This window comes from Lolium rigidum, chromosome 3 (genome assembly GCF_022539505.1).
Source record: "Lolium rigidum isolate FL_2022 chromosome 3, APGP_CSIRO_Lrig_0.1, whole genome shotgun sequence".
Lineage (NCBI taxonomy): Eukaryota > Viridiplantae > Streptophyta > Magnoliopsida > Poales > Poaceae > Lolium > Lolium rigidum.
The window spans coordinates 33,113,595-33,130,503 of record NC_061510.1 but is presented as its reverse complement, the minus strand read 5'-3'; the positions used below and the strand labels follow the sequence as shown (position 1 = coordinate 33,130,503).

Below are 16,909 nucleotides of genomic sequence, written 5' to 3'. Positions count from 1 at the left end.
GGAGGTAGCCAAGTAAAAGCTTCTTTTTAGGAGAACAAGTTAGAGTTTATCATATAAGCTGACAAAAATCGATAGTCAAGTTTTTTTTTTGGGAAAATCGATAGTAAATTTGAGCTCCAACTAAACATGGCCTTCATGGTCTCTCTCACCTCCAGAGCCCATGCAGATTAATCGTCGCAGACCTAATTTCCGGCCCGTCTCTGTAGCGAATGCCGGAGCTGAGCTGAGGCCCAACCCAAAGCTTCCGTGTCGGGTCGGGTCGGGTGTGTCTCTCGTCTCGACTCACCACGCCGAGCCGGACGGACCGACGGAGCGACGAGGCGAGGAGAGGAGAGAGATCATCCAAAAACCCCCAATCCCCGCAGCCGCGGTCACCACCCCCGGCGAGCAACCACCGCCGCCGCCGACGCCGGAGTCTCGCCTCCCTTCCCTTCCGCCGCAGCGCCCGGATTCGCCGCTCCTCCAGGTCGCTCCCGTTCGCCCCCTCAGAAATTTCCTCCCCGCCCCTCTCCTCCTAACCTCGTTCCTCTTCGCCGCTCGCGCTCGAGGATGCTCGATGCGGCGCCAACTCTCCTGCTCGGGGGAGGGCCCGTGTACCTCCGGCGTCGTATTATCCCTAGCCGCCGCCGGCATACATTCTGACTGACTCACTGCTGGTGCGATGTGCAGGAAGGAGAGACCCACACGGCGCCAACTGCTCCCGGCCACCCGATTCTGTGATTTAGTTTAACCAGGATCCCATTATTCTCCACGAGATTCTGCTCCGAGAGCCAGGCGGGCAGGATGAGCAGCAGAGCGCAGGGCGAGAAGGGTTCCCAGGGAGCAACGGGCGGCTCCGAGACGGCTGCCCGCACGAGGCCTCTGAGCATCCAGGAGATCCTGCGGCGCCGTGAAAAGAAGGCCGTCGCGGAGGCGAAGAGGGCTGCCGCGGAAGCTAAGGATACCAAGGGAGAGCTCCAGGACTACGAGAAGGGTAAGCCGAGTCGCTCCGATTCAGGAAGAGGGCACAGAGCCAGGAAGGATGTGCCTGTGGAGAAGGAGAGCGTTAGAGACGCGCCGAGGGAGGACTCCAGGAAGGATGATGTGAGGCATGCGTCTAAGGAAGGGAGTAGAAAGGATAGCGCGAGACACGCGCCGAGGGAGGCATCCAAGAAGGACAGCTTGAAAGATAGGCCGAAAGATGGTTCCAAGGTGGATGACGCACCAAAGAAGGGCTCCAAGAAAGAGAGGCCCTCCGCGAGAGATGATGGCCAGTCAGCTGCCAAAGACAAAGGCTCTCGTAGTTCACATAAGCTTAGCGCAAGCACGAGAGGCCGGCCCGCTGAAAGCAGAGATGGAACCCATGGAGAAATCAGAGCGAGGAATGGTGATGCGGCAAGATCCGAATATCTGAAGGGTCCTGCGAAAAGATGGAATGGTGAACCCGTTCACAGTGATAGAATCATCGAGAGCGACAAGCTCCGGAATGAAGCGAAGAGGAAATACGACCATAGGAGGCCAGAATACGATCAAAGGAGGCCAGATGTTGATCTACCGGTGTTGAAGAAACATGATTCTGCACGATTTAGGCACTATGACAGAAATGATGGGAGGAAAGAGTATGGAAACCCATACCATGAAGAGCCCAGGCCAAAACGGAGAAGGTCAAGAAGCAGGGATCATGATCAAGGGAGACGTGGCAGATCTGTCTCACTATCCCCAAAGGCACAAAGACGTAGCTACCATGGACACGATCGTGACAATTATCCTCCAGGAAGAAAGTATGCTGAAAACGACAGGCATAGAACATCTGGGAATGGTGGACACGGTGGTGAGTCTTACCAGAGACATGAAAGCCCTCTTGGAGGCTACTCACCAAGGAAAAGGAAAACAGTGCCACAAGACGAACAAGTGAGCACCAAAATTACTCCTCCAGCTGTTCGATCCCCAGAAAAGAAACCAGCCACGTGGGATCAGGCTCCTGCAGGAGCAGATCAATCTAATTTCTTCACCACTTTGAAGCCAATTGTTAGTCAAACCTCTTCTGTTTCAGTCAGTTCTAGCGCACCAAAGCCAACCCCTGCCATTGAGACTATATTGTCCGGGAATAGTTCGTCTATTGACTCTGTCCAGCTAACACAAGCAACACGGCCACTTAGGAGGTTGCACATCGAGAATTTAACTAGTTCAGCATCAGAGGATATGTTGATTGGTTGCTTGAATGACTTCTTGCTGTCATCTGGTGGTAACCATATCCAGAGGTCTAAACAACCATGCCTCAGTTGTACTGTGAGTAAACTGCCACATCACTTCTTGGTAGTTTGTACGACTTTGCCGCATTTCTTCATAACATTTATCCACATCCTATGTTCCCTCAATGCAGATAAATAAGGAAAAACGCCACGCATTTGTTGAATTTCTTACACCAGAGGACGCGACAGCTGCTCTTTCTTTCGATGGAAAATCTTTCAATGGGTCTACCTTGAAAATTAGACGTCCCAAGGATTATATTGAAATGCCAGTAAGATCTCCATACCTTTCACATCTATTCTTCTCAGTCGATGGTTTTACCTTTTCCATTAATTGCTTGAGTCTTGATTTTATCTAGATGATTCTCAATTTATTAAGTTTCCTGTTGTATTTTCTGCAACGATCTGTCAGCTGCTTCATTTGTTTCCTTCTGATTTTGGAACTGTATTGTGGGCTGAAGAAACATCTTATTATTATTACGACTTTCAGTATAATCACCGTGCATACTGGGCCATGTGGTGCTCTAATTGCACAACTACAAATCTGGCGATACTGTACAACATGCTGAACACATTTTTAGGATAGATGCATTATTGATGTATTTGTATCGGCTAGATACCCATGCGCGTATACATGTCGGTGCCACGTAGGTTGTTGTTCCGATGTGGTTCTGTTTTTTTGTCTGTTTGTGTTGCAGACCTATCCAGCTCTCCGTGTAAATGATTGTAAATGATTATTAGGTGTTACTGTTGATATTCCTGATATCAACTCCCTTTGTACAGCAGGCTACTGACTGCCTGATCTAGTTTATCATCAATATTTCGAAGAACCTCAAACTTCGCCTAGATTATATTTAATATATGCCATGTATGCTTCCTTCAGTTTGCATTTTTTTTAATCATTCAGATGCTTTCTGCATATATGGAATATATTTTGCAGCTAAATTACTTTCCTCAACTTGCACATGTTCTTTCCATTTTATGCTTCAGTACTGTTTTTAATGGCTAAGCACTACCATTTCAAGCATCACTCTTCCACGAAATGATATGATTCCATAGGGAAGAAACTCTTTGCTCTGCTCTTACATTCTATCAAGCTGTCTAGCCACCGAATGGCCCAGCAACTACATCATGTTTACATACGTCATTGTATTACCTTGTCCATAATTTGTGTATTATCTAGGTAACATGTTATGATTAATGCTGTTATGGTGAACTCTTGATCCAATAATGTCATCAACTATTCCAAATAAGAATTGCTGATTAATGTGGTTATTGAGCACCATGTTTGTTTCTGTTTGCATGTTTTATGCAAAAGTAGATGAGAGTAATCATTTCAGATTTACTCATGGTGCATTATTATATATAGCTTCTGTCGGATTTACTCATGGCATATATTTGTATCCTTCGAGAAAGTTTTTGTCTGACGGGCATGTTGGAATCTCTTAAATAGGGTATTTTAATTGGGTGTGTCATAATTCACGTTCAGGACCGTGAAGCAAAGGAATTGTAAAGCAGGCTTCCAGATGTAGTTCCTGTATTATGTGACTGCTGCTTCTTCCATAATTCATTGGCTGCTGACTACAATGCTGGCAGAGTGCTTATGGTGGCCAGTACACAGAAAAATAGAAAGACAGTTTGTACAACATCCATTTACGATCTTAATTTATGACAGTACAAATGCATTGTGGTAGTATGAGCTGCCAATTTGAGTTTAATGTGACATTTAAACTTCGTGTTTACTTTCCTCTTGTCCACCATATCGTGTTCCTGCCCAACGTATTTCATCGACCAGATGGCATATTTAGCCCCTCTACTCTGTCCTAGGATTTAATTTGGAATCTTTACTCTTGAAAGGACCCGTTAGGTCTTTGTTTGTAAAACTGATATAGTTGGTTGTTCTCATAATCACGACTGAAAAGTTACACGGCAAACTGTGCTGCAACTGAGAGATGGAAATTGTGGGATAGTTTATAGGGTTCCATTCAGGCGCAGTTTGGCATTGGCAGTAACAGAAGGTATCCGTCCTAAATTATTACAGGGATTAAGGTGTCTAGGTGGTCGTTGGCCTTTTCATTTCTCCCTGATGCCTCTGCTCCTCATCGATATATAAAGCCTTGTCCAAGACTTACAATGCAAGAAGGGTAGATACAAAAAGGAAACTCTGATCTATCTCAGATGGCGCATAAGCAAGAAGAGCAAAGAAACTAATAAATCTAGAATATAACTAAACTTTCAAGTTTTGAGCACTTCTCTCAAGATTATTTCCAGCATAGTTTAGAGTTTTTCCTATTCTGCCGCTTAGGGCCACCCTAATTGCAATGATTGGTTGCTGGGCGCGGTCTTTCTCCAAGGTCAGTTTTGAGGGTCCAAGGATCATTTAGGTCGGCTCGGAAGTTTTGTGGCTAGATGGCAATCAATATGGGTGTTTGCCTGTTGAGCACCGTTGGCAGATTGCAAAACCATACCTGTATTTGCCAATGCCAGCATGAATCCAACTGGGAGATTCAACGTACAACCATGTGAAAAGCGCACATCATATTCCCTCTTATGAATTTGAATTGAAGTCCAATAGGACCAAATATACCAAGTTAATAAGTAACCAATCTATTTGGCCTATGTGAAAAATACAGGGATCATGGTGACCCCATGCCCCAGAGGCAACTAAAGGGTCAAAATATGCCATAATCCCTGTCTTTTAAATCCCTTTTATCAGTTTCTTGTTAGAAACTACTACCTCCGTTCCAAAATAAGTGTCGCAGTTTTGTCTAGGTACAGATGTATCTAGACGCATTTTAGTTGTAGATTCATCCATGTCTAGATAAAGTTGCGATACTTACTTTTGGTACGGAGGGAGTATGTAGTAAGATGTTGAAACATGAGTTAATGGAGTTTAACCCTGCACCCAGTATGATTTTCTGAGGCAAACATTAATTAGCTGCACCGATGATATATTTGTCGTCACTCATCCTTTTGTGTTCAGAGGGGATATATGATTTTTATAGCTTTCAAGTAGATTATATTTCCAAAACCTTGGTTTATTGCACTTCTAATGTCAAGGCATACCGATTGTTCTCTGCAGCATGTTGCTCCAAAGAAACCCGTAGAAGAAGAGATTAAAGTAACATCAGATGTTGTTGCAGATTCACCGCACAAGGTAACTTCCAGAATTAGAGAGGTTTTCTTTCTGTTTTCAGCTCACCAGAATATGGGCGAATATATTTACCAAGAGAAATGTGGCTTAAAGTGTTTACACATTTTCCTGGTTGATATCACACTCCGGTCCCAAAATATTTGATACATGTATTTGTTACCGGTATCAGCTATTTTCAAGCATAGAGCACAAGAAGATTTGACTGGTAATTTATGCCTTTTCATGTGCTGATCTCACATTGTAATTTTGCAGATTTTCATTGCTGGTATTTCTGGTGTTCTTTCGTCTGAGATGGTAATACAATTGTGTCCATCAGTATATTTGCGCCATATATTGCTCTGCATAGAGCCGGCCATTGAAGCATATGTTCCTGACATTTTGCCCTTTCCCACTCTTTCAGCTCATGGAGATTGTTAGTTCCTTTGGTCAGCTGGCTGCATACCGCTTCGTTTGCAATGAGGACCTTGGTAGGCGATGTGCATTTCTTGAGGTATGGAACTCCTGTTGCACAAAAACTAAGCTTTGATATAATAAATATAAAACCAGCAAACTCATATGTGATCAATTTGATGGAACAGTACATTGATCACTCCATTACAAACAAGGCATGTGCTGGCCTCAACGGGATGAAGCTTGGTGGGTCCATCATAACTGCTGTTCAGGTGTTTCCTAATCCTCTCGAGGTACAACCATTTCCCTGCCCAATCATGTAGTGTTTTTTAGCCATTTCATTATCTGTATTGATTCATATATATGCTGCTCCACTGCATTCCAGGTTCACAATGAAGCTTCCCCATTTTATGGTATTCCTTATAGTGCCGAAGCGCTTCTTGAAGAACCAACAAAGGTCCTGCAGCTAAAGAATGTGGTATGCCGCAGTTTTATATATGTTTGATTATGGTTCCCTTGTATAAACGACCCTTTTCCATCGAAACCATTAGTTAAATAGTTTTCTCCTTACTAGACTGGCACTGTCGTATACCAACCAAACTTTTTATTTCCATCAATGTGCTATTCCCATGCCATAGATATAGCAGTACTCGGTCCTTGCACTAATCTATGATGATGTAGTAGCTATAAACACAAGTATCAACTCATGTTTCACATTCTGAAGTTTGTACACTTGTGAGTTGTTGACGAACATGCAATATATGTAGGTTGACCGAGAAGAGTATTTGTTACTTTCAAAACCTGAGCTGGAGGAAATATTGGAAGATGTACGCATGGAGTGTGCAAGGTATGTAACATTCTTTTACTTTCATCTTGTACTTAGTGTTGTGGCTAGTAGCTTACATAATGCACGAGGCTGGCAGGTTTGGAGCAGTCAAATCCATAAATATTGTAGAGTATCCTTCTAGCATTGACAGCATTACTGAGGATATTGTAGTTGAGCCCAAAGATGGACCAGCCAAGCTTGAGCCCACTGAATGTTGTGCCAATGATAACTGTGCGGAGACTGCGACAGATTGCCCTTTACCAAGTAAGAGCATAGCAGTTCCTTCTGGCCCTATGAAAATTACAGGTGTAGACCCTATTTCTGAGGGCCAGGATCACAAAGAGCCTGACACGCTTTGTGAGAGTGATATACCTGCAGCGGCAGATCAGTATACTGATCTAGATGATCTTCATGCTGGAGCTGCTGGCCCCTCATTGGATCAACAAATGGAGGCTGTTCATATGGATTCTGCTCAGGCTGATCAAGATGCTACTGCAGTGGGTGATATCCATGCTAGAGCTTCTGGCCTCTCAACGGATCAACCAACAGAGGCTGTCAATATGGGTTTTATGCAGTCTGATCAAGATGGTACCGCAGTGAGTGATATCCATGCTGGAACTGTTGGCCCCACACTAGATCAACAAACGGAGGCCGATCATATGGATTCTATGCAGGCTGATCAAGATGGTACCGCGGTGGGTGACATCCATGCTACAGCTGCTGATCCCACACTGGATCAACAAACGGAGGCCGATCATATGGATTCTACACAGGCTGATCATCATGCTACTGCATTGGATGATGATAGTGCAGTTGGAGAAGGACATGCAGGCTCAAAAACTTTGGAGATCTGTATTTCTACTGCTACACCTGGAGATGTGGTGCAGAGATCTGAAACTGAGAACGAACAAAAAAGCTCTAATGATGTGAGTGAAAGTGGCGCGGAAAAAATACCTGCGGCTGTTTCGGACACCATCGTGCTGGAAGCAGGCTCTATATTGGTAGAGTTCATGCGCAAGGAGGCTGCATGTATGGCCGCACATTCTTTACATGGACGGAGTTTCGGCGACAGGACTGTTTCGACTGGATATGCACCGCATGATCTCTACTTACAGAGGTACTGGAGGTGATTTCAGCTGCGACGAGATCCTGATGTTCCGATGACACCTGATGTTTTCGTATGTAACAGAAACATGTCTTGTAACTTCGAGATTTTGGATGGGTAGTTATATGTCCGTCAAAGTCAAGTAGCTTTCAGGCAGGAGGATGTACTGTTAGTTTGGGAGGAAATTTAGGAGAACCGCGATGCAAGCCCTTTGGGCTGAACCTGCAACGTGTATTTTTCAATGTTTAAAATAGCCGGCTACAGGATATAGCCGCGGCCTTCTAAAACAGCTATAGCCCGGCTATAGTCTGGCTATAGCCGACTTTGACACCTTTTAGTGGGCTAATGCAGTTAGCCGCACCATGCAGGAAAGGCTATAGCGGGCTATAGCCGGCTATTTTAAACTATGGTATTTTTCATGATACCTTGTAATAGTTGTTGACTTTTATTCAGTGGATTTTTTTTTCATATGTAAAAGAGAAACAGGTTTTAGGTACTTTTTCCGATAGTTTCTTTTTTCTGAATTTATCAGTTGGCAGTAACAATCTAATATGAGAGGAAGATACAGCACTATAATTAGAAGCACCTTCAGATTTCCTGCTTGAACAAACCTTTTATTAACCTTGTTTTCTTTGGAGGTGGCGTTTTGGCTCATAGGAGCAAATGCTCTCATTATACAAAATAAATAAAAAATAATTTTAAAAATGTCAAACAATTCTGACATAATTTTTTTGTTGTACATAGTGATATTCTATGTTAGTGTACAAGTTTTCATGGAGAAACAACATTTTATGTGACGTGTACAAAAAAGACAAAAAAATGTCCTGTACGTAGTCGTGTTATAGCATCAACATTTGTCTTTTTTACTGGAGCCACAAATTTTTATAGTTTTTTTTTGAAAATTTGTGTACGAACATAAAATGTGTAGATGTACATGAAATTTTTTAGTTTAGAATTTTTGACACTTCAAAATGTAGATTCACACAATGGGAGCAAATACTCCTATGAGCCAAAGTGAATATCCCGTTTTCTGTGTCCTTTTTCGTTTGGTCGCTGCTCTTATGTTTGTTTAGGCACTTTACAGGCAAGAACATCAACTGGTTTGTGTTGATGATATGGCATGGACCATCTGTGCGATGGAGGCGGCGGCAGAAAGGAGGAGGCGAGAAGGGGGTCGCGAGCATATGAGAGCAGGTGTGGCGGCTCAGGTTGGGATTTTGTCTGATGACCCATTCACGCGAGTTGTCTATCGCCAGACGCCCAACCCGCGCACGCGAGGTGTCTATCGTGGAGCGCTCTCTGGTAGGGCAAACGGTCACGAGCACTTGCTTGTTCTCAATGATGTTCCGTCGACACGCGATGCTTGGCGTATGTAACACAAACACGAGCCCATGTGCAATCTCGATCGGCCCATCAAAATCACATTACGGGACGATGAAATCAGAACCATCTTGTTGCGGCCGGTCGGATACAAGGGACCAAAATCGAGGTAGCCAACAAGCAAAACCTAATTACTACTACGGAGTACTAGTAATAACCAAACTAAAAGTCCAATCGGCGAGAACGCGAAGAGCCTAATAAGGATGGGGTAAACACTATATCGGTAGCCGATGGGAATCAAATAATCGGACTGATTGGTTGCCGTTGATCTATATTCCATCGCGGCTCGCACGAGATTGCTTCGCACAACTGAGAAAAAAATGGTCCCGTTAATCCCGCACCTGTTTTCTAAATTACAGCACGCAGTTACGAACAACATTTGCTTCTCCCCCAAATCCAACGCGCCGTCGAAGCTGCTTCCTGCACCGCGGTCACGACCTGCGACTGCTCTTGCATCGACACATGCGCTAGCTGGAACGAGATGCATCGCTCACGCGATGCCCCTGGCATTGTCCTTCCCGGCGCCGCCTCCATCTCGACATGCATCATCGTTCTTCAGCACCCACGCACGCCGCTGCCCTCCCTCCCTCCTCGCCCGCGGCATCGTCGTCTGTTAGGTGGCCGCGGTGGCCGTCTCCACCTCTGTTAATCACCCCACGGTGATAGCGTTGGCTCCCATTACTACAAGCAGCAACGACAACTTCCATCAACGTGGGCGAAGAGAGCAGGCCGGGTACTCCACATGCGACAATGGCAGCGTGCTGTAAGATATTAGCCAACTAGCCATACGATCTCTCCAATCTCTAAATATCTGTATTATTTTGTGTTCTTTATTATTCAGTCCAGCATGATACTTGTGTGCTAGATCTGAATGTTAGTCCCAATTGTTATGCAGAATGGTTTCATTAGATATGAAGATATTGCTAGGAATGATTCAGTGCCACGGATGTACCAAAATTTTGAAGATTAAAGCTCATATTCATACAATCCAGTTGATGGATTTGGTAGTCAAACACACCAGAATTGCTATTTTTGTTTCCGATTCATGTAGCTATTGTACAGAACCTTTGGTCCAAACGATAATAGCCATGCTTCTTTATTTCTTACAGATGCTTCTCTTGTAGATAATATTTTGCTGCAAGCACTGTCAACCATGCTTCTTAATTTTTCACATATGTTTCTATTGTAGAGAGTATTGATGCAACCATTCAATTTGTCATATGTGCTACTCGATTTAGTGTCAGAGGTTAATTGAAACATTGCTTCATAATTCACATTTATCATATATGATGCGAAGAGCTAGTGTCTATATGGTATGTGATTTTTTATTTTGCCATACATGCTTTTCCTCTGCTTCTGCATATTGTATGTTATGCTTTGTGAATAAGGAATTTATGCTTCCTTCAGTCCATGCTTCCGAAGCATTATACATTACTGATGCATTGCAGCAGCAACCATAGTGTCATCAATATGTTTTCCACATCCTTCTACTGTAGATAAGTGTTGCTTCATACAATGTCAACCATGCTTCTGGGTTTCTTAAATAAGTTTCTATTGTATAGCAGACAGTCTTTCACATGGAGACCGGGCGTGTTAGTGAAAGCACGTCATGAAGATGGAACCAATGGACAAATGCGTGTTGCTGTCAACCGTAATGACGATCCCAGGCATGGTGAAGGTTGCTCAGCCGCTAACCGTGTCGGCCATGTTGGTGTGATCCGTGACGATGTAGTGGCATATGATGGCAACCAACTGTCAGCAGGAATGTGTGGTTCAGACACATCTGTCGAGAGCTATGACGAGTCAAACTGCACCTAAATTTCATTCAAGCATGTGTGTTACGATGTAAACATATGTATGACGCAAGTAACACGGAAAATATAATGAATTATACTATGTCTTCATAGAAGTGAATTCGATATGTGTAGGAAGCATCGTATGGTGATGGTGGACAAAAAATATATTTGTAAGGAAGCAAACTATATCGATAGTTTTGGTAAACTGAAGCTAAATTTTCAGGGTAATCAAATTTGTGCCCCCTTTAACGCAAAATTTGGTTCCATCGGAAGCAAAACCTAGCGCTCGAAACACAATGTGCTTCATAAGAAAGTAAGCTATTTGACTGTTTTAAATTGATGAAAAGCAGACAAAATTTTGTTTGGCTTGAAGCGAGCTTCAATTGCGTGGGAAGCAAAGTATAGTAACGCTGGAAACATAATATTAACTACATAACACAGGGGAAAAAAAATAGTACTACGTACTACATATGGAAATAAATCTGAAATGGAAATTTTTCGGTGTTAATGTAATTAATTAGTTTCCTAAAATAAAAATTTAGCTTCCTAGAAATCAGCAACCATGAGACGCGCTTCCCTCCAACACTCGTACGCTAATTGATTTCTGTTTTGGAAACCACCTCCGTCTATTATTGCGCCAGCACACGGGCCAGATTAAACAGATCGTGCGGTGTAGCACAGGTCCGACGGGAAGCTATGTATCGGATGCCGATCCCTAGCGAGAACGGCGACACACGACCGAGCGCGTCGGCGGAAACCTTGAACGATGAAGGCAGGTCTGCGACTGATGAGATCAAGAGAACAAGAACGGAGGACGGCCGCGCACCATCTTCGTCTCCGGCTCCGGCTCCGCCTCCGCCTCCTCGCCGGGGAAGAGTAGCCTTGCACCCCAATGGACTTTCTGTGGACGGCATACCACGTGCCTACGTCATCGAATACTACACGCATCGCGACGGCGCCATCTACAACAGAAGCACTGATTCCTTGGCGAAACTGTATCGTCTCCATGATACCAGCGAGAGTACGTGAGCCTTTCCATCAACCCATGTTGCTTGTTTAATGACTTCAGATATCTCAATCTTACAATTCAGCTCATACCACTATATTGGTGATTTCATTTGTATCAAAATCAAATGTGCAAACGGTAATTGTCTCATCCTCATCACTCAAAACACATTAGGAGATAATCTTGTTTCGTTTTTGTTCCTTCCAGTTAGAGCTGGGGGTTAAGAATTTTAATCATGGATCTAATGCATGTACAATGTTCCTATTGCTTGCCGATCAGCTGGGCTGGATCCAATGATGCAGTCGGAACCAAGGGAGAATTGCTCGCGGAACTGGAGGTCCTGTGAAACACACGAACCTTGCACCATGATGCAAATATTCTCACTGAAGCTGGCGTACCCTCCTCCAGCTGGTGGCCAAGTTCAGGTGTACGGTTTCATGGCTGTCCGCGACAGTCTGGACCCTCTGCGCAACTACGTCTTCAACCGCACGAGGGACGATCCTTTCACCGTGGAACAAGACGGTGGACTTATTCAAATGTCCGGCCCCAAGAGAGGCATCTGGTGGCACGACATGGCACTGATCGAGTTCGACATGAGGATCAAGAGAGGGGAGAAGGAAGCGGACGATCTGCAGCTCATCGATGGCGGCGTCTGGTTTAATGACCGAACCTCGACACACGCTAGAGTGGCCACAAAACGCATCGATGGCGACTACGGCTCGGTGGACATATGCTACGCACTCCTGCACAGTGCGATGGAAGCCACTGTGCAGATTGAGGTAGCGGAGCTGCTCAGTGGCTTCAGCCTCTATGCCTCGGTGTTCTATATCAGTGGTCTGGTGCAACAGGAGATGCAGCTGTTTGATGGTGTCATCCCTGGTCCTGATGGTTGTCAGATATATAAGCTAGATAAGTTTGTGCTTGGTAGTGGTGGTCGGACAGAGGTTGCTGCACGTAAGTATATGGTTTCTTCTTCTGATGGTCGTCATAGATATGAGCCAGAGAACTGTGTGGTTGCTGCTGGCGGCGGTGGTCAGAGATATGAGCTAGGTAAGTATGTGATTGCTTTCCCCAAGCGCACTAAGTTGGGGCTGACGCTGAAGATCTGTCAAAGTGGTGGCTCATCGGACTGTGATGAAGTTGTGAGATTCTGTATCAGCCCTGCTAGTACGCATGGATGTGACACCTTTGCTTTTGACCTCGGCTTCGCTACCATACATGTGAAGATCTCTTGGTCGACATTGGATGTAGGCATGTGCGAGGATGAGTCAGGCTGAGTATATATGGTACAATTAATTACATAGCAATTTCACAATGTACTGCCACTTTGTTATGTCAGACTACCTGTCGTGCACTTAATTATTTAGTGGTATGCTACCTAAAAGCACGATTAATAGAGGAGTATGCCATGTCATTCTACACCCATCATAAACACTATTCATACAATAAGCTAGCTACTAGATTGACTCTTAAGTGAGCTATAATTGGGATTTAATTATGTAAAGCATGCATGTGATTGGGCCTCAGCTGCATGCAACCTCCTTTCCCCTCGGCATGTGTGCTACAGCTGGGCGCTACTACTGCAATCGCCCACTCCTCTCTCTCTCCTCTTTCCTCTCTCTTCAACATGGGATTCTGCTGATATGTCCATCACTATAGCCTGCTGACTTTGCATTGTTGTAGTTGCTCTAATTTATATAGCACAGCTACGTGCTGGCACTCAATCAAGTAGTAGCGCTGGCCAGTTCAAAAAAAAAGTAGTAGCGCTGGCACTGGCGGTAGCTCCTCCAAAATTTGGCGGAGAAAATAGTTCTATGCGGCGTATTTTGGTGGGAAACAAAATAAATGGAGGGAATTTCCCTTTCTGTCACCGACACCGTGGGCCCGCTCGATGTTTCGCGCGTTTTTGTTTCGTTCGGAGTTCCCGACCGGGCATCGGGAAGCCGAAGATGGTCTAGGCTCTCCGGATGGATTAAAAGCTTATTCCGGAAGAAAACAAGGAACCGGGAACGCAGCTGCGCCGAATAACACTGTCTTGCTGAAAAAAAGGCTCTCAGGTGATAAGGGAGCGACCCACTGGATCCTCCTTAGTTGATGCCCGATCTTTCACAGCGAGAACCTGGGGTAGAGAATCCTCCCAACAACGCGATGAACGCAGCCTGGAGAAGAGGGGACGAATCCAGCAAGCAACGGATCGATGAACGATACGCCTCAAACCAAAAGCTAGACAATCCTTGATGAACACAAAAACCTTCGCAGCGGATATAATAGATAACGGCAGCACCGTACCCCCGGAGGGATGATACACGTGATCACACGCAATAGGGAAACCCTAATCTTTTAGACTAAACTTGAACTACCCTAAACCCTAGTCGTGTCATCTCCTTATATGAGAGGGAGAGGTGGCCGGCCGGCCCCCTTATTGGGCATAACCTAGTTCGACTTGGACAGACCCAAGTCAAACAGACTCTATTAAAACCCTAGATGGCCCACAGCATGACCTGGCTACATTATTATATCTCCTAATAACAAGATTATAATAAACTACTGGTACAACCTTAGACCCAAATATCATATCAATGGCTGTCCTAGAGTACCAGGCCCGGATATCCATATCATCAGGGATCTCATCGGGAAAACGGCTGAAGATACTTTTAACTTGAAGAAATATTTGTGCGGACTAGACGAGGAAACCAGAAGTCCAGAACCATCGTCTAGTTGTGGTCCGCTACAAGCGACCGACCAAGGAAACCAAGTAACCAAGTAAACCCTAATAACCAAATCTGAAGAGCCACAACAAGGAAACAAGGATGGAGAGCGCCGGCGCGCCAGCGACCCCTCTAGTAACCTCGGACGACGGGTCTGTGATGGATGAGGAAAGAAGGACGGAGAACGGCCGCGAATCGTGTTCGTCTTCGTCGACGGCTCCGCTCCCGCCTCCGCCTCCGCGCCGGGGCAGAGTAGCCTTGCGCGCCAATGGGTTCCCCGTGGATGGAGTGCCACGCGCAGACGTCATCGAGTACTACACGCATCGCGACGGAGCCATCTACAAGAGGAGCACTGCTGGTTCCTTGGCCACACTTTATCAGCTCCATGATACCAGCGAGAGTATGTACTTGTGTTTTTTTTTCTAATCCCTATTTTCGAGTAGGACATGACTACATATTTACTGTACACTAGTGTGACTTGTAATTTCAATTTAAGCTCTGATTCTGCGACTACAGAGCCAATGCGCAACATTAGGAATTTTGTATTGATTTTCCTCGGATTGTTTGTCTGTTGCTCCTAAATTTATTGTTGTGACAGAAACAGCATGAATTTTGCCATACTTAGTCAGTTAGTGTAAACCGTGCTTATCATATGATTTCTAAGAGAGGCCAACCCAAATTGTGATTATGATGTTACTGTATAGTAGTTTGTTCCTGTACTTCTTCAGTATTACATATTAAGTCATGATTCCGTTTTCTAGTCTTGGACGTACGAGCACTTCACCTATGTACACCTTGTTTTGGTAAGAGTTTTAAGCATTGATCTATTGCATTTACAAAGTTTCTATTGCTTGTCGATCAGCTGGGCTGGAGTCAATGATGAAGTCGGAGCCAACGGAGAATTGCTCGACGAACTGGAGGTCCTGTGAAACACACGATCCTTGCACCATGATGCAAATATTCTCACTGAAGCTGGCATATCCTCCTCCAGCTGGTGACCAAGTTCAGGTGTACGGATTCATGGCTGTCCGGGACACTCTGGACCCTCTACGTAACTACGTCTTCAACCGCAGCAGGGACGATCCTTTCATCGTCGAACAAGAGGATGGACATATTCAAATGTCCGGCCCCAAGAGAGGCATCCGGTGGCACGACATGGTGCTAGTCGAGTTTGACATGCGGATCAAGAGAGGGGATGACGAAGAGGATGATCTGCAGCTCATCGATGGTGCCGTCTGGTTCAATGACCGGACCTTGACACACTGCAGAGTGGCCACGGAACGCATCGACGGCGACTACGGCTCAGTGGACATATGCTACGGGCTCCTGCAAAGCTCGGTCGAGGCCACTGTGCAGATCCGCGTGGCGGAGCTGCTCGGTGGCTTCAGCCTCCGTGCCACCGCATTTTATATCAGTGGTCTGGTGCACCAGGAGATTCAGCTGTTTGATGGCGTCATCCCTGGTCCTGATGGTTGTCAGATATATAAGCTAGCGAAGTCTGTGGTTGGTAGTGGTGGTATGACTGTGGGTGAACCGTATAGGAATTTGGTTTCTTCTGGTGGTCGTCGGAGATATGAGCCAGAAAAGTGTGCGGTTGCTGCTGGTGGCGGTGTTCAGAGATACGAGGTAGGTAAGTATGTGATTGCTTTTCCCAGGTCCGCTAAGTTGGCTCTGAAGCTGAAGATCCGTCAGAGTGGTGGCTCATCGGATTGTGATGAAGTAGCGAGATTCTATATCAGTCCAGCTAGCACGCATGGAAGTGACCCCTTCGCTTTCGACCTCGGCTTCGCGACCATACATGTGAACATCTCTTGGTCGACATTGCCCCAGCCTCGGCTCATGTCTAGAAGATCTCTTGGTATGCGATGAAGATTAGGCAGGCTGAGTTTATATGGTACAGTCACATAGCAATTTCACAATGTACATGTGTGTCAGACTACCTGTCGTGCAATTAATTATTTAGGATTAATATGGATGCACTCTTGATTTGCTTTCGTGTGCGTGTTTGAATGTTCCGCGTGGATGTTTTGGTCATGTTACCTGTGCAAATATGAAGACGGTGCATTTATATGGGTAACAATAGCATGATTCCAGTGATCTACAAATTTCCAGCTAGAGCGAGGTAGGTAGGTTGTTGTGTCATTCTTGTTAAGGAGAGGCGTCACGTACTCATGTGTCTCCAAAATGCGCAGTAACAGATGTTGACAACATTTGAGATCGCCGCACTGACCACGTGCCCGTAATGGAGTGCTCCCACGATGAGGCTAAGCTTCCGCTGCGCCTCGAGGAGCTCGTGATGGAGTGGTACTACCTCCC

The 16,909-nt window shown here is 45.3% G+C and overlaps 2 protein-coding genes across 2 annotated transcripts; both read left to right on the top strand.

Moving 5' to 3' along the window:
- Nucleotides 1-774: 774 nt before the first annotated feature.
- Nucleotides 775-7,933, top strand: LOC124701400. Its single transcript, XM_047233450.1, has 9 exons — nt 775-2,268; nt 2,363-2,500; nt 5,311-5,385; nt 5,635-5,676; nt 5,783-5,872; nt 5,961-6,065; nt 6,158-6,250; nt 6,540-6,619; nt 6,696-7,933. Exons 1-9 carry the CDS (start codon nt 784-786, stop codon nt 7,726-7,728), a joined length of 3,141 nt encoding a protein of 1,046 aa, XP_047089406.1. The 5' UTR covers nt 775-783; the 3' UTR covers nt 7,729-7,933.
- A 6,762-nt stretch (nt 7,934-14,695) lies between these two features.
- Nucleotides 14,696-16,587, top strand: LOC124694615. The gene is made up of 2 exons (XM_047227580.1): nt 14,696-14,993; nt 15,456-16,587. The coding sequence occupies exons 1-2, from the start codon at nt 14,696-14,698 to the stop codon at nt 16,460-16,462; spliced, it is 1,305 nt and encodes a 434-aa protein (XP_047083536.1). The 3' UTR covers nt 16,463-16,587.
- The last annotated feature ends 322 nt before the right edge of the window (nt 16,588-16,909 follow it).